The sequence below is a fragment of the Lichenostomus cassidix genome, chromosome 13 (genome assembly GCF_008360975.1).
Source record: "Lichenostomus cassidix isolate B80296 chromosome 13, HeHo_3.0, whole genome shotgun sequence".
NCBI classification, from domain to species: domain Eukaryota; kingdom Metazoa; phylum Chordata; class Aves; order Passeriformes; family Meliphagidae; genus Lichenostomus; species Lichenostomus cassidix.
In genome coordinates this window covers 9044629-9067672 of record NC_139494.1, presented here as the reverse complement: position 1 = coordinate 9067672, position 23044 = coordinate 9044629, and the positions used below count along the sequence as shown (strand labels likewise).

Below are 23044 nucleotides of genomic sequence, written 5' to 3'. Positions count from 1 at the left end.
TATAGACTGTTTCCAAGTGGTTTTAGAAGGGCCACACACTTAAAATCCAGGACATGCTTAAACCACAGACTTCAGCCACCCTCATGTGAAGGTGTGCATCTCCAGCACCACCACATTACTTATAAAAGAAAAACGCAAACAAGAGATCAGTGCTGAAGATTCCGGTGTTTTTCAGAAAACTATCCCTATAGTAATGCTTTCAAATAAATAACAAGCGAAAACCGAAACACAACAGCAATAAAACCAAATCTGATGAGCTCTTCAAAAAGATCTGGAGTGATATCAGCTGGCAGGACTCTGTTGTCTATCCCAGAGCTACGGCAGTTGATCCCAGCCAGGACTTTGCTGTGAACACACCGAAGCCAGGAGGCTGCAGCCTTTCATATTCCAAAACAAAAGCCAAGTTCTGATTGCTGGGATGAGGAAGAAGTTTTTTGTTGTGGATACACTACTGGGTAATTACTGCAGATTTCATTTACTTTCTTTTGAATACTACAGCAGATACAAAGGCTGCATAGATGTGGCAGCTTCTTGTTATTGTCTAACGCTCTCGGTTTACATTTTAACAGTTAGTTCCCTAAAATACCAGGGATGTCTGTCTATTGAAGGAAAATGAAAATATTTCCATGCTGGGAGACAGGGAAATACAACTGATATTGCCAACCAGCGTCAAACATAGCAAGGAAAGAGTTTCACATAAAATGTGGGGAAAAAAAATAAAAAAGTAATGTACCCATTTTCTCAATAAAATCATGGTTAGAAAGATGGGAATAAGATCAGAAAGGAATGTCACTGGGTAAAGGACTATCTTGTCACTGGGACAAGATGTAAAATTCCATAAAGCACAAACGTTGCTAAGAATATTCAAAAGTCAAAGCTTTCTGTGGGTGTGCATGCATAGAGATGTCAACACAACTATTTTGCGATCACCGAAATTGCTACTAGCCTGCATCCTCTTTGAATGGCTATTTTTAGGACCTGGCCTTTCATGTGGTATAATGATGTGGATTTTACAAGAGCATTTATAATGTGTTTCATATGGCGTACAGTCCTGGAGAAATTGCATTGTATCAGAGAAAGTCAAACAAAAAAGTTCGGATGCTTGGTGGTTTTTTTTTTTAATTTCTTATTTTATGTTATTGCTTCTGGTTTCAATTTTGGGTTAATATGCATATTTCAATGTATCTATTTATTTAATTTATCTAAGCACTCCCAAGGAATACTCAGCACAGCATGATGCAATCTTGCAAAACATCGTTTGGATTTCTAAATCCATACATTCTTTTGGATGGTGAGGTTCCAAAACACAGTCACAATGGTTCCAATGCCACAGTGTGTAAGTTACAGCAGGAAGCCAAAGCTCAAAGGCTAATTTTGGACCTGGGGTATGGTGGTGTCAGGGGTTGTGCTGTGTCTCCCACTTAGAATCCAAAGACAAGAACTTCTCCTCGCTATCCCAACTCCCATACCAGTAATTCCAGGGCAGCAGCACGTAACGAGAATCACCTCATCTGCCTCTTCATGCTAAGAACAACAAATTTTCATGTGGTAGATCTTACGATGGTTTATTTCCTAAACATGAAAGCAATCTCTGCAATGCCATATCCTCAGTGTCAGAATAACAATTCCACATTTCTGAATCTTTCTGAGCATTTTACTGCAAAGAGTCTCTTCCCAGCACTTTTTCCCCAAATGCCTCTATAATAACATCCCCATTGTGCCCAGTCAGACACACCTTATGACCCTGGGCTTTCACATTTTACTTTTGCATGGGTCCCATCAGAGCAGAACCTCAGTTTACGCTCATGTACGATACTCCCCAGAGCAAACCACAGCAGAAAACAAATTCAACATAGAGCAGACAAGCTGAATCACTTAAAAAAACCCCAAAGTCGTCTTTTTTTGGTCAGTCCATGATTACTATGTAGCTCTTCAAGGCAGACGTGTACTTTGTATATTATAGTTCCAGATTCTTCAATGGAACAAAGGAGATACTGTTGAGACTTTTTTTTGCCTATCATTTAATCAAATGCAAAGTTGTTATAACTGGAGGGGAAAAGTGCTCGAGATTCTAGTATCCAGTTTTACTTTGGTTTCAAAAACTTACCACAGCATTGTTGAGTTTATTGTTTTCTTTAGCAAAATACTAATTTTGGGACCCCGTGAAACACAATGAAGCAGATTCTTTTCATGGCAGCTGAGCTGTGTTTAGCACAGAGGTGGTAGACAGGAGAGGAGCAGTGGTTTAAAGCCACTTTGGTGACCTCTTGCCCAGCACCTCCAGCCAGCAGGATGCTCTGGATGGGGACAGCTGATTTCGTCAGGTTTGGCTAACCCTCATCATCCTCAGTACTGACCAAGTGTCCCACTTTCTCCATGAAGCCACTTCACAGAGGTGGTGGTGGAATAGTCCTTCATTGGGAATGGTCATAAATAGCATGTCCAGAGAAAGGCAGTAGAGCTGATGAAGGGTCTGCAGCACAAGTCTGTTGAGGAGCAGCTGAGGGAGCTGGCGGGGCTTAGCCTGGAGAAAAGGGGGCTCAGGGGGGACCTCCTTGCTCTCTAAAACTACCTGGAAGGAGGGTGGAGGGTGGTTCAGTATTTTCTCCCAAGTAACAGGCGATGGGACAAGAGGAAACAGCCTCAAGTTGCACCAGGGGAAGGTTTACATTGGATATTAGGAAAAATTTCTTCACTGAAGAAGCTGACAAGCCCTAGCACAGGCTGTTCAGGGAAGTGGTGGAGTCACTGTTCCTGGACAGATTTAAAACATGTAGATGTGGCAGCTGGGGACATGTTTTAGTGGTAGTCTTGTCAGTGCTGGGTTAACGTTTGGACTCGATGACCTTAGAAGGCTTTTCCAGCATAAATGGTTCTATGATCCTAAATTATAAAGACTCAAAGGCAAAATCCAGTGACAAGAGCAGTGCTAAGTCACTCTGTAAGGAGGTGAAGGTAAAAGTTCTTTGTCCAAGATAATTGACCAAGAAAAAGATCCTGCTGTAATCAAGCCTCAGAGGCACACAAGGTTGCAAACCCTTCCTTTAAGAAACAAAGTCGGTGGGTTTGTGAACCACCAGCACGTGCTGAACCGGCAGTCTCATGGTGAGAACAAGACCTGGGCTGATGCTCACAGAGGGTTTGGTCCAGACTTTGCAGGTTCTTAGGACACCTCGTCATTCACACCATGAAACACTCGCACTGCCTGGGGCCTGGAGAGAGCCGTGCCCTCCCGGACAGACCGCTGGACAAGCCAGCAGACAGAACAGGCACCTGGTCTTTACTGATTCAGCTGGATTAAAACTGGAAACTAGGAAGTGAATAGCTCTGTATCCTGTATCCAACCCTCTGAGTCACCTGTTCGCCTACCAAACCTTTGTTTCATCCTCCAGACACAGAGACTAATGAGCAACTATCATGTTATAGCCTACTTTTTAAAAGAAAGATTCAAAGAATAGCACATGAAAGAGCCTAGAGGGGGGACTCACACGTCCCAGCTTGGCACCAGCCTGGGATTTGATCAGGCTGAGAAGCTTTCCCTGCCGCAGTGGCTCTGCGAAGAGTTCAGGAAGCAACTTGTACCTACTCTCCTACTGCTGTGCCCTCCACCCACCATGGGTAAATGATGAGGTAAGAGCATGTGTACATCAGGCTGGCAGAGATGCTGACATAAGCCATCTGCTGGCTCCCTGAGTGGTGAGGTGCAGTGGCAAAGGCATGGGAAACCAAGGGCCCTGAGTAACCTGGTCTAGTGGCTGCTGTCCCTGCCCGTGGCAGGGGGTTAGAATGGGATGATCTTTAAGGTCCCTTCCAACCCAAACCATTCTGTGATTCTTTGAAATGAGCAACAAACGGAAGGAGAGGGAGCTGCAGTCGCTGTGGCCAAAACCTTGGAGGGGTAGGATGGAGAGAGGCTCCCACAGTGGCCACTGCCTACAAGAAGACAGTTCTGGGGCTGTCCAGCACCTAGTCCCTCTTCTAATCAATGGAATTGATAGGGGAAGACAACCCTTGAGGGTTTATTGAGGAAATTGTGACTTACACATGGTGCAGGAGATTTTAGTACCTGAAGAGCAGCATGTGCCTGACTGCCGTTCACCCAAACCCACCCTGTCCAGCACAGCCTCACTGGGAGGGTAACAAGGCTCACAATGCTCGGGTCCTTCCTCACCTTCCCTCTGGTGAATTGGTGAGGGGGCTCAAAGGCCAACCCGTAGCAAACAAAGACTAAATTTGGTCTTGATGAATCATGGCCAAAAGGCAAACAACAGCGGGTGTGACATTAATGGCAAGCTGTAGATGCTTCCTCAAAACTGTTGATGTTTCTCAGCACTAGGCTTTGCTCTCCCCATAACCACCGTGCCATGTACACACAGACACACACAGTCCACACCAGATTGCTATCTTCCATGTGCAGCTCACACCACCCATATCCCAAAATCCTGCTTCCCTTGCAGATCACGCTACAGATAGAGAGGGTTCAGCCTGTGATTAGGATCTGGTCCTTTGCAGAAGATCTATGACAGCAGGCAAGAGAGTCATCTCTTGGGAACCAGCAATGTCTGTTTAGTCACAGGAACACATGCGGGGTTACTGGACTGGGTACCTTAGGACAGCAAATGCCAGCACACCCCAGTGCATTGGATTAGCCAGGCTTTTCACCCCAGTGCAGGAATTTAATGGTGCCAACAGAGCCACGACACTAGAGGGATCACAAGCTGTGAAGCAACACATAAGGAAACACACTGCAGAGACCCTCCTGCTCCCCCTTCCTTCAGTTACAGCTTTGGATACCAGACCAGCTCTGCACTTTTCATCCTGGACATGCCATGTGCCACTCAAACCCAAATCACTTTGTTCTTCACTGTTAAATTTTCACAACCACTAATCACTAAAATGGATGAGTTTTTGGAATTTGAGTTGATGTTAAGTTTTTGCTTCTCTCTCCAAATTCTCAACCAGTCAAGCCCGTAACATTTCACAAACAGCAACAGTTGGAAATTTGCAGGAACGGTGCCTTTACCATACATATCTCATAGCAACTCCCTGCCAACAAAGCATCCCATGCCTGGGAAGCCAGTTCCAGGGTCGCCTGTGAAGGAATCCCAGTGGGAGAGCAGATATTGTTGAACTGTCTGAATCACGTGCACACTTGCTCACATGCACAGATTTACATAAAACTTGCTTTTGTTTCCCTATGACATTTTGCTTTCTCTTTTTTTCATTCCAAACAATTTTAAAAATAAGGTTATATTATTATTAGACCACACACATGCAGTGCTGTATCATGTCGCTGCTTCTTAAGCAGAACTCTAATTTATTTCAAAGGGAAGTTCTGCTTCAAAATTGAGGGTGTGATATGAACTCAGAAATTAACACAAGAATTTTCCTTGGGGGGAGCCAAGACTGAATCAGACATGCAATAAATGACCTCGGAAGCCCTGTGCCTTGGTACATCCACCTATCCAACATTACGCTTTAACATAAAACATAATTTTCACCATTATCTTATTTCAAGCTAGGTAGGAGAGCTGAAAGAAGTGGATTTGCTTTGGTCAGGAGGGAACAAATTACTCATCTGCCTGTCTGCCAGGAGGTCCACCAGCAGCCACTGCGCTCGTAACGCTTTCTGCTGGGAATGTCACAATTTATGGGGACAGGGAACCACCCTGGCAAGGTCTCTGCTGCCAGGGAACCTGGCTGGGACACTGCTCTACCACAGCAGCAGGCACTGCTGGGAACACACAGAGCTACTGCTGGCTTCCAGCTGCCCTCCTTCCTCCCTCCACACATGACATCTGCAGAGGAACACAGCCGTCCTCTCACAGCCAGAAATCCCCATCACACGGTGGCTCCGGGGAGTTCTACCACTGGTTTCAACAAGATCAGAACTCAACACAGGAAAAAGCAATACTAAACTATTGCCCTGACAGTGCAAGTCAGGACAGAAAGGCAGAGAAGCAGCTGAGCTGCAGATTTCCTTCCGCCAGCTGCTGTGGGGGTCACAGTCTCCTTCTGCAGAGGGATGGAGCAGCCTTGGGGAAGGGGACGCAGGAGAAGCAGCCTTGGGGAAGGGGATGCAGGAGAAGCAGCCGTGTCCTGGGGCTCTGCTGCTGCTGCTTCAGCTTCTGTCCACTGAAGAGCAGCCCTAGACTGTAGCTCCATGCTTTTTGACCTCGTGTTAGACATTTGGGCCCTGTGGCCCCAGGCCAGCAGGAACTGCACTTTCATCTTGCCCTGCCCAAGGGGATATTTCATACCCTCTGAACAAGCTCAAGGAGCCCAGCAGACCACAGGGACCAGGCTCTGAAAAGCAGCATTATTTGTGAGTCCTGCTGTATTATTTGGGGACTTTCTGTGCAGGGCTTTGGGAGGTACCCCCATTCTTCTGCTCCCATGTAAGCTCTGGTTTGACAACTTAGTAATTAAGAAAATGAGGTAGAGTCTATTTTCCAAAGAAAGAGAGGCTCTTGCACTTCTGTTTCTCACACAGACGGAAAGTCCAGTGCCTCAGCTTTACACATTTAACATTTTAATCCTGCCTTTACGCTCCTCACACGCTCACCACACACACCCGAGGTGCACAGAAGCTGTGAGGAGCTCCGCTCGGATCCCTCCCATCAATGGGAGCAGACCTCGTGCCCTATATACAGGGCAGCATGGCTCATTCCCCTATTTTATAAACCTACCTACAAAAGGAACTTAAAGGAACTTATAAGTGCTCTTTTTACCATTTAACTACCACATGGTACAAGATATAACAATGTTCAGAAAACCCCCTCAGGTCTAAACTCAATTATACAACTGTAGCAAGAAAAATATTTTAATCTGATCAAAGTGTTAACATGTTTGACCATGTCTGACCTCTAATGTTTGCAACCACCTAAAAGGCTGATGTTCTTACTAAGGATGTACCTTAATTTGATTTAAAGTCATTTGTACTATTTAAAAAAGGATATAGTTTTATGATTTTATATTTAATTTAGAAAAACAGTTCCTCAACTTGTTCATATTCTTTGGAAGTTTCTTGCAGATTTTTAACCCGTAAACCCTATACATTTCACTCTGGGAAAAGCTGGACTTTGCGTAAGATGGGATAAAGTGGAGCCATTAGCGACCATGCACACAACACCCGAGAGCCAGGTGAGAGACATCTCTCCTGGGGCCTTGCAGAGAGCCAGGATTTCAGATGCACACACAGGCTATGCCAAGATGCTCTGAAACACCCTTGACTGAGAGTGTGCCCTCGGCAGCCCAGCAGCTGATGTGGTTCACAGCTCCCAGAACACGGCAGACCTGGGCTCAGCCCTCTGCTTTGTCCTGAGCTCCAGCAGCACCTTCACCCTGCCCGCGCCCCCAGCGACAGCTCTCCTGCCAGTCCAGGAACCTTGTGCCTGCCCAAACCAGCAGCAGCCGGGCTGAATCATCCTACCCTGGCATTTGCCACCTTCAGCCAGGGCAGGCCACCCTGCTGCGGGGAGCTCCTGCCACCCCCTCTGCTGCTGGCCCTGCAGGGATAGCTGGGCTGATCACCATCGGCCTCGCTGTCTATGGCAGGAGCCCAGACATCCTCAGAGCATCACTCTGGAGTGGCATCAGAGCATGTAAATAACCCATAACACGAGTGGGTGTGTTTTGGTAAAAAGAGGCAATTTTGGCTGGGAGATGTGGGGACCTGAGCAGGATGCTGGGGTGAGCAGTGTAACAGTTAGTGGCTACAAACACCTTGAGGGAAACAAAGCAAAAGTGATGCTGTTGAGAAAAACAGAAAGAAAATAGGAAAGCAGCACCCCAGTACTGCTGGTAGCAACACACCCAGCCAGACAAGCGCTGGGGCCAGTCCAGAGCCGCTTGCTGCTCCCTGACAGGGCTCGTGGGGAGCCCACCGAAAAAAATGTGGTTTTACAGAGCGTTGCAGTGCAGGGGTTCAGCCCTAGCCTCAGTGCTGGCTGCTCTGTGTCTTTCAGGGAGTTATACTCTGTTTTCAATCAGGTAAATTACTGTTTTCAACGTAAAGCCCTGACAGTTTGCCAAAGTACTCCTGGGTTAATTTTTTAATTGATTTTTTTTTTAAGATTCTAGAATTAATCCTACTTGCAAACAACCGTTTCCAGGAAGCCTCATTAGCCAAAATACAATCTCCACTATCAAGTGCATGCACGACCATGATACGTAATCCTATTCACTCACACAACCCTCCTCCCCAGCTCTACTTGTGCTAAAGTGTTAATTAAACACACTTTTATGGATGGTTAAGTATCTGCAATCTTCGGTCACACATCTGACCTCCTCAATTATTGGAAGCAGCCACCAGATTATTGCCCACACTTTATATAATGTACACAGCAGCAATAAATCTATATGAGAGCAATCCATAATTTACCATGATAACCTTTGCACAGTCAATAGACATACAAAAGAAAATTGCCCAAAATAATATATTGGAATAGCTATTGTAATAAGTTGAAAAACCACAAGACCAGCCTTCATCTGAGGAAGAAATCTTCCCCTGTCTGTTAGGTAACAGATCTTAAATTGAAAACATCAACTCAGCTCTCCATAAAGCACGGCAGGATCCAAACAGGTGTAAAGGAAGCTGGTTGAGGCACTGAATGATTTTGGTGGCTCTCAAGGGGATGGGATCATTCCTTCTCTACTACCTATATTTTCTCCCCTTTGAGTTCTGCACAGTCTATTTGTTCCTGTCTGCTGCTCTGACAGTAACGACTTGGATTTTATTTCATTATCAAGGGAAAAAGTGATTCCTAAACCACAATCTACTTTATAGCCTAACTGCTAATAAATAGGTTATTGGACTTTGCTGCCCATCTAGGAAGAATTTAAGATTAAAATAAATATTCCGCTACAGAAAAAGTCGCTGGACTAACATAACTCTCGAGTTACCCAGATTCCATCTCAGGGAGCAAATTAAATGTGTTTACATAATACAAATTTAAAAGCATTTGAAGTTTATCAGGAAGAGAGCAGCTTAATATTTTAGGGGATGATGGGGATACCTGGTACCTGGACAAGGTGGGAAGCACCAGAAGAAATGGTTACAACATGCACTGGCCCTGCCTTGCAAACACATCTTTTCTTGCTGTAAACTGAAGTAAGACTGAAAAATTTAGGGACAGATCCTCAACATCTGCTAACTTCAGCAAAGTTCCAGCAGTCTGCAGCCAGAAAAATTGACTCCCCTAGGAAAAGCTGTGTGGGGTGCACGCAGGCTCTCGCAGGAACCCATCTCCTGGTGCCCAGGTCAGCTGGGTTGGGTGTGAGGGCACAGCACTGATTCCCACAATAATACTGAGTTTCATACCCCACAATCCATCAGTTTTTCATAACACCAGTTTTACATCCTAACCCTCTTGTGAACAAATGACCAGAATTAAGGACAGGTTTATATAACCTTTTAAACTTTATCCCTTTAAAGGTTACACACTGAACCTGAAATAAACCAAATTATGTTCTGTCCTTCCTTGCCGATGGCTAAAGCAGAACAACATCTGAAACAAACGCAGCAGTGCCAGTTCCCAGGAGCGACACCAGCACCGACTGCTGCAATGTCAGGACATTATTTCCTGAAGTTCTGATCGAGATGGCGATGGGGAAAGACAGCTTTTGTAGAAAAGCCTTTAGTTTAATTATTCAGAGAGCAAAACTTAGAAACATGAGAACATACAGAATTACTAAGGCTGATTTAAACCAATAGGAAAAAACTTTATAGGAAGAAGATGGGAACAGTCCTCCAGCAGTGTGAAGCCTTTTCCTAAAAACCTCTATTGCCATATTAGAAGCACAGGACCCACTTTCTGGGCCACCATTCACAACAGAGCCCTAACACATGGCATGCCAGTACCTGGCTGTTTTACAGGCAGACACATTGAACTCAAGCTCGGCTGTGGGACATATCCCTGAACACACACAAAGACCAGGAGCTGCTCCCTCCAAAGCCTGTGACCCAGAAAAAGGAAGGGACATTCTTTCATTACATATTAGGATTTGACTGCTGGAAGAGCAAAGGCAAACATGGAGCATGAGGAGATTGGGAAAGCAGCTCCTCCAGCAAATTCGGAGTAAAGCAGGCGCTTCCTGCTGAGCATCTCTCCCCCTTCCCACTGCTCTTCCCTTCGGCTTGGACAGAACAGTGCCCAGGTATTTCAGAAACTGGGCTCCAATTTGTTAGGCAAAAAGCATGTGTAGGTGCCTGTACAATACCTGCAACATACTTCAGTAGTGAGAGAGGCCATAAAACAACTCCATGAGGAGAGGAGAAACTCACCAGAGGTGACATAGATCCATTCGGCAGATACGGATCTGAGAGCATCAGGAAAGGGTAACCGGAATATGCAGATCCTTTATACATCCCTGGGTCCTGGTGTTTCATACCTGCTGAAATCAATGTTCCCTGTCAAAATTGGTCTTATGACAGGTGATTTCCCTGCCTGTCGGGGTCCCCAAAGAGGTTACAGCACGTTGTGGGAGTCTTTTTGTCCCATACTCCTCAGAGAGGGTGCTGGGGGGTGCCAGGGTCCCCCATGGGTGCAGACCCCCACGGTGGGGACACTAGGAAGCTTCGGTGCTGTCAGGAGCAGCCTTCTCACCGGGGGCTGTGGTGGCCAGGCTGGCACCCCTCACTCCCAGGGGTGACAGGGTGATGGGCTGGGGAACCAGTGGGTCACCACCCCGGGGAGGGCGAGCACTGGACGGGGCGCACTGGTGAAGACCAGCGGGAACCGGGAACGAGGAGAGGGGGACACACAGAGACACGCGGAGGTTTCCGTGACTAACCATCATCCATGTGGTCCGGGAGCTTCTCCTGGTACACCCTCTGCGGATCCACTCGCCGGAGGGCCTGCACGGGGAGGAGAGAGAGGGGCAGCGCGGGGGCGTGGGGCGGGGGCCGCGGCGGGGCGGGGGGCGCGGGGCCGCCGTGCGGGGCTGCTCCGGCCCGGCTCACCTCGGCATCGGCGGCGGCGGCGGCCGGGCTGCCGCTGCCTTCGGACTCGTTCACCAGCGAGGACTTGAGGTCGGCCAGGTCGCGCTCGGTGAAGGCGTTCTCGGGGATCTTCTCCTCCTGCTCGCCCTCGTCCTTGAAGGCCAGCATCTCGTCCGTGGCGCCCAGGTCGTCCCCGCCGCCGCTGCCCAGCTGCGGCATTTTCCTCCCGCCGCTCCCTCCCCGCCGCGCAGCAACTTTCCCGGCGAGTATTGTTCTCCCGGATCAAGCCCTTCGCAATTATTATTTTTTTCCCTCCCTCAATTATTTTTTTCTCCTCTTAAAAAAAAGCAAAAAAATAAAAAATTGCTCCCTCTTGAATTTTTTTTCTTTTTAAAGTTTCTTCCTCTCTTCCTTTCAACTTCTAAACTTTTTCCCCCCCTTTAATTTCTTTCCCCTTTTCCGAATTCCCTTTAAATCCTTCCTTTCGAAAAAAATAATTAGAATCGCTTTTCCCTCTTCACTCTTTTCCTTCCCCCCTCCTCCTCCTGTTCCCTCCCCGCTCCGGCGGCTCTCGGGGGGCTCGGCCGGCTGCGGGCGGGCAGGCGTCGCGGGATGCCGGGCTCCACGGGCCCCCCCGTGCCGCCGCCGCCCCCCCGCCCTCCGAGCCCCGGGAAGTTTGGCTGGAGCAGCGGGCGCCGGCGGCTGGCGGAGCACGGAGCGCCCGGTCCGACTGCGAGCGCGGCGGCGCGGCGGGCGAGCGCTGCGACATCAAAGCGGCCGCCGGGTGATTGGCAGCGGCGGGGAGGGGCCGGGGGCGGGGACACACGGGGACACACACACACGCACGGACACACAGACACGACTGGGGCGCGCACACGCGGATGAGCGCGCAAACGAGCGGACACGCGCGCCGACACACACGCTCCGACGCCGAGTCCCTGCACTAAAGGCTACGGCGGGGTGACCTCTCCCGGCCCGGCTGCGGCCTGGGGGGCTTTGGGGGTGCAGGGCGGCCCGGGGGTGGGCAGCTCCGGGGGCTTGGTGCAGCCCCGGGTGTGTGTGCACGTCTGTGACACACACGGCCATGCACATGCATCTCTGCTCGCACATCCGCACACGCACCTGTGCCTATGTGTGTGCGCACACGCCTGCACACACGGACACGCTGCACACATGGACACGCTGCACACACGGACACGCCTGCACACATATCTGTGCACACACACCCCCCATGCACATCTACGCACATCCCCGTTCCTGCACACGCTTCTGTGCATACACATCTGCACCCGCAGCATGGCACAAGCTCACCTGTGCACACTCCTGCCTGCCCACAGCTGTGCACACACCTGCACATGTCTGTGCTTGCTTGCACACGCACAGCTGCACGCACACACCTCACCCACATCCACACACATGTCTGCGTGCACACATCCGTGTGTGCACAGTCTGTACACGTGCAGCAGCATTAGCACGTGTCAGGTCTGCACGGCCCCACACACACACACACATCTCTATAGATGTCTGTGTGTACAGCTACACACACAAACACACCTGTGGCACACGCACAGCTGCACATCTGGCACATGTGAGCACTCACACACTTAAGCACAGGGCAGTGGGATCCACACACAGCCCCAGACGCATCAGCACAAGAGAATACACAACTGCACACATCAGCATGCACAGCTACACATCTGGCACGCACAGGCATCTGTACACACCCATCTGCACACACAGACACATCTGCACACACAAACACATCTGCACGCTCACATTTGCCTCGAAATGTACAGGCACAGATCAGCAGCACATGACTGGACATTGAGGACAGAAGGCCAAACATGGAACTGCAGACACATGTCAGAACATTTGTTTGTGTACACACACTGACACTCATCAGGACACGTATGTGTGCACACAGACACAGCACAGATGTGTGTGCATATACAAGAACACATCAACCTATGTGTGCATACACTGACACACATCAGGACACGTGTGTGTGCACACAGACACCTCAGCATGCACATGTGTGCCCTGAAACACACCAGGACGTGTGTACAGACACACATGTGTGCACAGATAGACACCCATGAACACACACACACACCCCCCGTGGCATCAGCACACACGTGCATACACTGGGACACATCAGGGCATGTGTGTTTGAGCACACACACACACCCACACACACTGCCCACAACAGCTGCCCATTCCCGGCCGTGGGTACGGACACACCCGTGTGACACGTGGGTGTCACTGGCCACCCGCCGTGCACACCGCAGGCACGGGCGACTCTCCCTTCATCGCGCCCTCGGCCCCTTCGGAGCACAGACGTGACGCGGGATGGCAGAAAATTATTAGTTTTCCTGCCTGGCCCCGAGGGTCAGGAAACAAGAAATTACCATCTTTGCAGCCCATTTCGAAGGCACTAGACACTTGTGTGTCGGCGTCGGAGGGTTTTTTAAGCAGTTCCCATGGAAAAGGAAACTCCCCATCTCTTCTGATCACACACGACAGGTCCTGTGCATGTCTCCAGTAGCTTAAAACAACACACCGATATTTATTTTCCTTAATTAAGATTGCATAAGATAGCCCTGGGTCCTGGAGACTTTGCTACAGACTGTAATGACGCCATGTAAATTGTTTTTTATGACCCAATATACAACATATTGTCACATTCAGCCCTTGAATAGGAAGCTAAAAATCTTGGTCCCTATTTTTCTTGTTAATTAGGGTATTATTACTAGGGATATAATCTCATTACTTTTTCGGGAGGAGAAGAACTAGTTGGAGCCACTTTGAAAAGTACTTGAATATATTTAAATGGAGCAAAATGTGTCTTTCTGCTAATTGGTGATTTTGCATGACATAGAATTATTGTTCTGATTTCGGGGCACAGTTGATGCGGGGCTGAAGATGATGGGAGAGGGGAAGGATGCTGTTTGCTTTTTTCCTGCTCAGTTTTCTCTTCCAAATGAATGAGCTGCCCCATAGGAAACTCTGTCGGCAAATTTCCATTCTTTTAAACATCCCAAAAATAAAACAAGATGCAGCCACTTTGAGGAATAATCATTTGAATGAAATATTTGCTACTTTAAGATTTTTTTTCTTTCTTCTTTCAGATGATCCTCTTGTTTTGCATGTGAAAAAAATCGTCTGAGATTTACAGCCCTCCCAAATGGAGATAAAGCCTTGGCAATGAGTTGGAAACCTGTTGTAATCTGTGATCCAGGAAACAAAGAGCCTCATTAATGCAGAGACTTTGGTGAGCCTTTGATGTTAGCTAGCATAGCATTCACTCTCAGTTCCATTTGCATTTAAACATTCATAAAAACATCATCTCTGCTTCCTTTGCCTTAAGCAATTTAGGAGTAAAGTATAGCTTCTATTTAAAGAAACCCACTGTGGTGAGGCTTAGAATACAAATATCACATAATCTTCAAGCAGAGCAAATATTTTATCCTACATTTCTGGTGGGCACATTTAATAATATTATGTGTAAGACCCAAAATAAAAGATCCATCTTATTTTCATTAACCTTACACCACATATTCGAGTCAAAAGAGAAAATGGGCCCTGTTAATTCTAAATATACTACATACCAATTTGTGGAAGGAAGAGAATCCACAGGATTTTACATTATTGACAAGAGCTGAATTTTTTAAAACTGGATGCCTACAGCAAGGTGCCTAAACCCATATTTACACACACAACACTAAAAATTGTGAACAAGTTCAGGTTTATATATATATTTTTCTGAACTTCAGAATCTTCATCCTGGTTTGAAAATGGAATAGAAAATGTTTTTTTGTCTTTTTTTAATTTTTAATTTTTATTTTAAACAGAATCAGAGAAGTAAAAAAAAAAAAAATTAGAATAAACTTAGCATGTGAAGATTTTCTTCCAAGAGAAGGCACTGTTGCTCCCAGATGGCATCCTGAGGGAATGACAGCATGTGGGGAATTTGGGGAATCACTTAGAAAGCAAAGGCCTGGTTATCTTACTATCTTCAGAGTATTATTCCCCAACACACCTAGGAGAAGTGGAACAGTGCAAAAAATACTGGAACTAGCTTGTCTTGATGTTTGGAAATATTCAGCTGGGGTTGTCCACATTCCCTGTACCATTAAAAATAACTGAGCGATGGAAATTGATCCTGTGTCGCACTGGGAGCTCTTGATATTCCCCCTGTTACAAGCAAATACAAGGAAATCTTTATGTTTGGTGCCATGAGTCAGTGCAGCCTGACTGATGTTTGAAGCATTATAAGCAAGTTTCCTATATGATGAATATCCAAAATTAAAAACTGAAATGGAAAACACTTAAAACCAACTTTACCTTGGATAAAATATTTCTGGAGCTGGATCAAAGGAAAACAAAAAGCCTGGCTTACTTGTCAGATCATATCTGCACTGAACTTCAAGGTTTGATTTGTATTATTTACATGGAAAAGGTCCCAAGAAACCAATTTGGCACTAAATATCTTCATTACGTTTTTTCGCTTGTATGGGTGATTAAATCAATCTAGGGTTCCTGTTTTAATTTTTTTTGAAAGGTGCAGCCATCTGTGAATTGAGGAACTTTTCTGATGTCATCTTTGTGCTTCAGACATACTTTCCCCCCCTCCTTTTAATTTTTTTTTTTTTAATAAGGAAACTTTTAAAGCAGCATGTTTGCTTTACTATTACAGTTTCTAGCTGTCCTTCCAGTAACTGTTTAGAATTAAAGGTGTATAGTAACTTTTTAGAACATTTTAACTGCAACACCTGCAGGTAACAGTAAACCAGATTAAAATATAACCAAGTCTGTCTGTTAGTGCGCCTGTTCCTCATCCTGCATTTATCAACATGTTCCCTGAATGCTGTGTGTGAAACTCAGCACATGTATTTTGTACCACACTCTGCACAGCAGTTAGAGTAAGTGAAGCCTCTCCTTTAAAGTCAATGTAAATGTTGCTGACTTCTCCTAGACTAGGTTTCTGCCTTCTGCACTTTAAAAGGGCCTTCCTTGGATTTATTTAATTTAGTTATTTTTTTCTCTGGTTTTTTGTTCATTCAGATGGATCAGTTTGGAGTAGCTCCCATTTTACTGTTTGGACATATTTTGTCCTCTCACACAAGTTCATTTAATCTGGGTAAATGACACATCTATCCCTGACAGGTTAAACATCCTGCATCAGCTTTCCTATTTTATTGTATTTGTAGCAAACATGTTTCCCTGATATGCATATACAAGTCCAAATATGCTTTAATTTAAACCCAGATTTATTTCAGCATTTTTTTAGTGGCTTATTAATCGATTCTCCACTAATGTAGGATCCTTCTAAATATTTCCCATTCTTTTGGAGAAAAACATTTGCACAACTGTCCCATAAGGATGGCTTGATTGATAGATTGGCAGTGCCAGCATTTCAGATGAGACGGATGAGAACTGCTGTGTGAGATTCCAGCTGGGAGCAGGAGCTCCTGGAGGACAGGCTGGTACCAGCTGAACTAATCCTGGCAAGTGACCAGCGTAAATCAGGCCACTGAAAGCTCTGTTTTGCCCAAAGGGGTTTACACTGGTGTAATTACCTCAGCATAGTCATAGCAGGAACATTTCCTTAGTCTAGACAAGCTCTAATACGTAAAATAGATCTATCGCTTGCAACTGAAACATCCCGACCCAGCTGAGGCCAGGAGAAGCCTCGTGTTCTCCTTGCCATGTCGCCTTTCCCTCGCTGGTGTGTGCCCAGCTACAGCAGGATTTGGGGCTGGGTTGGAACATCCTCCAGGTTTGTTGGTCTGTGACAGAAAAAAGGGGTCAAGCAGTGGCTCAGCCATTTCCTGACTGGATACACTCTGCCCATCTTAATCTTGAGGGATTTGGTGTGTTTATTTGACTTCATGCATTGATCTAAATGTACTTAAAGGATTCCCTGACTGCTGGCAAAAGTTTGCTTTTAAACTACCATCAGAAAATTGACTCCCTGACGCTGCAATTTTTAGGTTGCTTTCGAATATCTATGTGCTTTGCTGGAAATGTTTCCAGCTGTTAGGACTGAAGACTCCATTTTTCCCCTTTGGGAGTCAAGTAGCAAAGGCAGTGCAGACTGCTGACTGGGGCCAGCATCCTGCTTTCTCCAGGAAAAGAGGATAATCTCTCTCGAAAGACTTCATCAGATGTCAAAAGCCGTGGTGTGAAATCCATTTTGGAGCCTGTGATCTTTGGATCATTCCCTCTGTGTATGGCACAACATGGCACAAGCCATCATCAAATCTCCCAGTTTTTGGTTTTTTACCCTCTGTTCTGATTTTGTCAGGTTGTAAGACCATCTCTTCAGGCAATTTTCACTTAACAAGTCTTTTCTTTGTTCCTGATACTAATAACACTTTGGATTATCAAAGGACTTTAAAAGAGCAATCTATTTTTCACTCTGTGTGTTTTGTTCACCTCTTTCTCTTGGAGCTGGACCAAGCAACTGGCATTGCATTTAATATTTCTTGTTACTCTCACTGTCAGGTTCTCAGGCGCTTGCCCAATGCTGAAAGATCTGAGATTCAAACAGGAAGGAGCATGTTTATTTGTTTACAAAAACACTTTTCCAGGGCTGCATCCTGTGGTCACACAATCATCCAAGGAGTCCCTGCTCCGATGACTCATGCCTCTAAATTAAAAGGATCCATGAGGACAGATTTGCAGAATCACACTCATTTCTTCCACAACTGTTTTCCCATAAACTATAGGGAAAAGTATGTTGATTTTCTGGTCTAGAAAACTTTAGTTTTTACCAAAACAAGGTACAGGGCTCCTTTTTTCTCTGAAAGTGTCCTTCACATTTTAAGGAAATCCTTACAAGCCAGTGGAAGTAGCCTCTTGCTGTGAGTTTGCTACAATTCGCATAAAGTACACTTTGTCCTGGGATTCCCGTTTCAACACTGGATGGAACAAAGTACAGGAGAAACCCAAATATTGTTCTTTTAGCTCAGGCTCTGCTCAGACATGCTGTCCAGGCTGCAGCTGAGCCTGGTTAAGAGGTGGTGATCCAGACCCATCTTCCAACTACTTCTTCCCTTGTCATGTATCCCACCGAAGGTTTTCCATCAGACAGGGTAGTGCAATTTCACACACAGGCACTCCCCAACTTGCTTTTGTCTGAACGAGGTCATTTCTAAAGGACAGCTCTAGTTTTAGAAGAGTTAGTGGAGGGGAATGGTGGAGTTACCATTCCTGACAGTGTTCAAAAAGCATGTTAGTGTGGCACTTTGGAATGTGATTTAATGAAAATGGGAGTATTCAGTTGAAAGTTGTTTTTGGTGATCTTGGAAGTATTTTCCAACCTTAACAATTCCTTGATTTTATGATTAATTTTGAAGTTTTAAGAATAATTTTGAAAAATCTGGGTTAGGTAGATCAGAATGAGGATCATTGCTGACAATGGGGCTGGATGGCAGAAATGAACTGCTGAAGTGAGTGGCAGACAGTGAAACTGCTTTTAGTTGTGGTAATCTGGGACATCTGAATGGAAAACTGCTCTATCTGGGTGCTTGAGAGGGCAGTAAAAGGAACAAGACCCAAACCAGAGGCTGTTTCACTGAGAGGTACCTGCAGGGACTGGGGCTGCTGAGAAGGGGAAAGGGTTGGCTGCAGCTCTCTCTGTGATCTCCACATTAGCACATCGAACTTGGGCAGAGCAGAGCTGGAGACTTTGGAGGCTCCTGCCTTGCAGGTACACCAGCTTGAGTCCCATGGCAGGAAACCCTCCCTGAGTCTTTGCAGTCTGACCAAATCCTCCCCAGTGCCAGAGCCATGGAGAGAGATAGGGGGAGAGGAATGGAAGCAGCTGCTAGGAAGTGAAACTAAAGGGAAATTGTCAGGATAGTGGTGGTGAGATAGAATCACCAGATCAGAAACTAAAGGAAAATTATTCCAATTTCTAAAATCCACCCATGTGACTTGGGGTGTATTGGCCACTTCTGATACATTCAGCATCACTCTAGACCCACAGCAAAAGATGGGGTTTTTCTGCACTGGTTTTTTGTTTTAATGACTGTTAGCAATTGCTTGTGAGAAAGAATAAAATAACTGAAGAGATAAAGGGGCAAATGAAGTAGTAAAAAGAATATGGGGTTGGGGAGATGCTGAATTTATAATTATTCACGCAAAAATTTTTGAAAGAAAAAGGAGGAAAGAACAGAATTTATTTTAAAATCTGAAGTCATCAAGGCAGGGCGTTCTGTTAATGAGTGCAGAACACTTCATTTACAGCTTGGAATATATTTTTATTTATTTTGCAGACATTATTTCTTTCAGATCTTTACTGATGACTTTCTCAAGACACTGACAGCAAGCCAGGGTGAGCTTGTCAGCATCGTGCTTTTCTGTACCTCAGATTGAAAAATGAAAGGAAAGTGAGGACATGTAAAAGCGGAAGAGAGGATTATATTCCTGTATCATTTATGACATCTCCTCTATCCTTGACACTTCCCTCTTGCCAACAGGTTCGTCACTTCCCCCAGCTCAAATGGATGTGGGGGACCTTGTGCAAAGCACAGCAGGGCTGCTCCTACTGACTTCTCGGTGCTTCTGAAGTGGCAATAAAGGAACCAGATTAAAGCAGCATTAAAAGCTGTGCTACAAATCCTACCATATTAAGCAAGACAATTCAAATAGCTGTTTTGGGCTAACTGAACAGAAGGGGTGCCTTGGAGTTGAACTACATGTTTCAACAGTATGTTGTTCTGAAAAGTGTTGTATATGTGCCGACATCCGCTGCTGGCATGTGTACAGAGAGAGGCTTGCCAGCTCCTCCTAATCTGGAAAGAGGAGACATGCAGTGTTAAATACATGTGTCATCACCAGCCATTCCCCCCCTCCCCACCCCCCAATTTTATCATTTGGTTGTGCAACACATTTGAACCAAGTCAGCCCATTTAGTTTAGATGAACTTAGGCCAAGTAACTGTACTGGAGCTGACTTCAGAGGCTTGAGAGGAGCTGCTGGTGTAGCTTTTCCATAAGTAAATGCAAACACTCCTTACTCTACTCCTTAGACAAAGGCCTTTTGGTAGGGTTGCAGTCGGAGGGAGGGAGAGCCCCTGAGAAAACAAACAAACTGCAGCTCATTGCATCATATGACTTTTGGCTCTCATAGTGTTAAATCTTATAGGCAAAACAGGGTCAGACCTAACCAAGGCTTAAAAAGGCGACTCCAAGGAAACCCAGGCTGCAAGGGGTGGTTTTGGTGACTCAGTAGGTGACATGGGTTCTTCTGAGTCAGGATGGAACCAGTGCTCTTGCATGATATTAGCACAGCCAAGCTCAGGATGTGTTTTAGACTGACAGCCTACTATTCACACCAGTAAGGGTCCTGGGAGACTTCTGCACTCATACAGAGGGTGATTTTAGTCTCCTGGTTGAAGTCCAGCTGTATGAATTGTGTTTTCCCCCAGTACCTAGTTAGTATGGTGTTAACTATTGCCCCCTCTAAGGCTGTGGCCATGGTCTCTCCCACAGCCCTGAAGCACATCTGGCGCTGTGCTGCACCTTTAACTGGTCAGGTGGAAGAGATCACCTGGCATCCACAGCATCAGCTGCTCAGTATTTAGGGAGGGGTCTCAGGGCACTCTCTTTTCCTTCTGTGGATGGCTACAGCATGGATGGTGAGTGAGCTCAGTGGGTTAAACAAGCTTGAGTGTTGTCCCCAGGGGCTGGACACACACCTTGGGGCACCTAGGGTGACCTGTGTGGCTCTGCACTGCACCACCAGCACTTCACTATCCATGGGGTGTGCTCAAGAAATGCCCACAGCTCTCGTCTGGTTTTTTAAATGGCTTTGGTGCTCTTTATTTGTCCAATAAGTGGGCTGGTAACAGAAGCCCTGAATACAGTCAGGAGTCCAGACTACATCTTGGTGGACCCAGACTTTAGCTCTTGAGACCCTCAGTGTTAGACTGTATGTGAGTTAATGTCCTTAATTCTATGGTGAGTCTGTTCTGATCCAGAAGGATGCAATAACATCAGATGGTGCCTTTCTGAGGCTATGGAGATGTGGAAGGTGTGCAGTTGCCATAGGCGGTTTGCTAACAAAGAGAAGCTGTGAAAAGTTTTGGTGATTAGAGAAGAAAGCACAGAAGCAGAGACTTTAGAAGGACAAGAAGAAAAAGTATGTAAAAATGTGATCCCCCATTTTAATGGCTTAACATGAATTATGTTATGAGATGCTTTCATCTTACTATAGGTTAGCATTCCCCAGCTTTTTATATTTGTATATAAATATTTTTCTTGAAGTAAAGTCAGCCTAATTGGAAGTAAGAGCTATTCTATGTCGTTTATTTTAATACTCTAATATATTTCCCCTAGTTAATCATTGCTATTTCTAAATATAAATTTCCTTTCCTTTTCTTTCAAGTCACTTGAAATGAAAGGGCCTGCTTTACTCTTTGACCTTCTCTAACAAGCAGACCCTTGAAATGCAGAATTTCCAGAAAGTAAGCTGTAGGAACAACAGATGGATTTAGTAAATTACAGCCTGCAGATGAATTGTATAAGGAGTCAGTTTGGGATAGAGGCTTAAAATACACAGAAATTTTCTGTGCTGTAGCTTGTTTCTTGCTGTCAAACACTGCCTAGTAAATGCATAAGTTGTGTGATGTTGGCTTTCTGCACTGATTGATTTGTAAAAGCCATTCCATCCCAAATTACCAGCTCTTTGGGTCTCAGCCTGCAATCCTACTCAGCCAGGAGACTCTGTCCTCTAGGTACGTTTCAGTATTTTGCATTTCTTTTATTTGCTAAAGCTATTCTGACAGACTACTTACCCTGATCAGCAGATTCTAAAACCTGTTTGTGGTTTCCCAGGGATTTCATAGACAAATTATTAGTGCATGAGTATTTGCAGGACAGGTGACTCCTAAATGATAAAAATGTAGTTTATAATCAAAGTGCCTTGCTTTTAACAATAATCTTGAGCTAGGCATTTGCTTATCTCCCAATGTGTTAATCCTTTTCAGGATTAACAACTCATTTTTCAAAAGCGTGGTCTTGGTCCTGCAGCCCTAGTTGACATAACTAAATCTTTGTGAGTTCATGAGATGTAATTGTGTGCAAGGACTGCAGGAATGGACAGTCACCTCAATAGGTTTCCTCGATGTGATTTAGCTCTTGCTCTGGGGTGTGAAGCTCCATAATGTATGTGATGCAGAGCAGAAGCAGTAAGTTGTCATTGTGATCAAACACAAAGCTTCTGTAGGGAAGAATAAATTATTTGCATGGGTGTGATGAATGCTTGAAGGGAATTTGATAAGTGGCATGTTGAGCGCTGGGAAAATTTCTGAATATGATCCACGTTGTTCTTTGCAGTGTCAGAAACTTAACATAGGCTATCATCCCTAGCTCTGGTTATTGCGCAGTTTTATTAAAGGTCTTACAAAATGAATCTAAGATAGAATGGCCATCAATATGAGATCAGATAGGCTTAGGAGGTTTTGCATAAATAAGGATTTATTTCTATCTCCTCTTGTATTTGTAAGATGGTCAATAATTTTCCTTTTACAACAATTTTCTGTGATACGTCTCAGAATGCAGTCCTTGAAGTCACTTGCATTTAAATAAGTCTGTGACAGACTTCAGTGAGTCTCTGCATTGGGGCTTTGCATGTAGCCTATATTTTTCAGTATGAGACTCGCAGGAATCCTGTCTGCTTGAGCTAAAATATGATTGCCTTTTGTAAGAAAAAGATAATAACAAGGATGGTAATAACAATCTCATCAACACTTGGGAAACTCATGCAAAACACCCTCAGTGCTGCTTTCTGCTTGCCCTCTGCAAGCAGGTGATGTTATCAGCAGCTGCAGTTCAGTTCTGCCCTGGTCCCACACGAAACCCACTGGGCACCTCTCGGGGTGCAGCCCAGCTCCCACCCCAGGCTTGCCCTGGCAAAGGGAATTAGTGTGTTTGAGGGATGGCTGTGCCTGCACACCCTTCCTGGAACAGAGACCGTGCAGGGCCAAGCTGTGTACCCAGGGACATGGGTGGAAGGGAGCATCTGCCCAGCCATGTAGATCTGCCTCCAGGGAATCCTCCCATGGAAGTGTGTCTGGAATTGTAAATGCTCTCC

General features: G+C 45.7%; 1 protein-coding gene and 1 long non-coding RNA gene across 7 annotated transcripts in view; one reads left to right on the top strand and one right to left on the bottom strand.

Annotated features, from left to right (window-relative positions):
• The window catches only part of TCF7 (transcription factor 7), a 72243-nt gene extending 60564 nt beyond the window's left edge, over positions 1-11679 (bottom strand). For 2 of the 4 annotated variants that reach the window (XM_085073539.1, XM_085073541.1), the window contains exons 1-3: positions 10964-11679; positions 10795-10858; positions 10286-10395 (exon numbers count right to left, since the gene is read on the bottom strand). In XM_085073539.1, the coding sequence (XP_084929665.1) occupies positions 10286-10395; positions 10795-10858; positions 10964-11161 (372 nt within the window). In that variant the 5' untranslated portion in view covers positions 11162-11679. The remainder of the gene's footprint in view (positions 1-10285; positions 10396-10794; positions 10859-10963) is intronic. The other 2 variants (XM_085073540.1, XM_085073542.1) reach the window with 2 other exon arrangements.
• Positions 11680-20518: 8839 nt separating this feature from the next.
• Positions 20519-23044, top strand: part of LOC146431180 (uncharacterized) — a 30467-nt gene continuing 27941 nt past the window's right edge. For 2 of the 3 annotated variants that reach the window (XR_014855012.1, XR_014855011.1), the window contains exon 1: positions 20921-21091. This is a non-coding gene — a long non-coding RNA (uncharacterized LOC146431180). Of the gene's footprint in view, positions 20589-20920; positions 21092-23044 lie in introns of those variants that run through there. The other variant, XR_014855013.1, reaches the window with a different exon arrangement.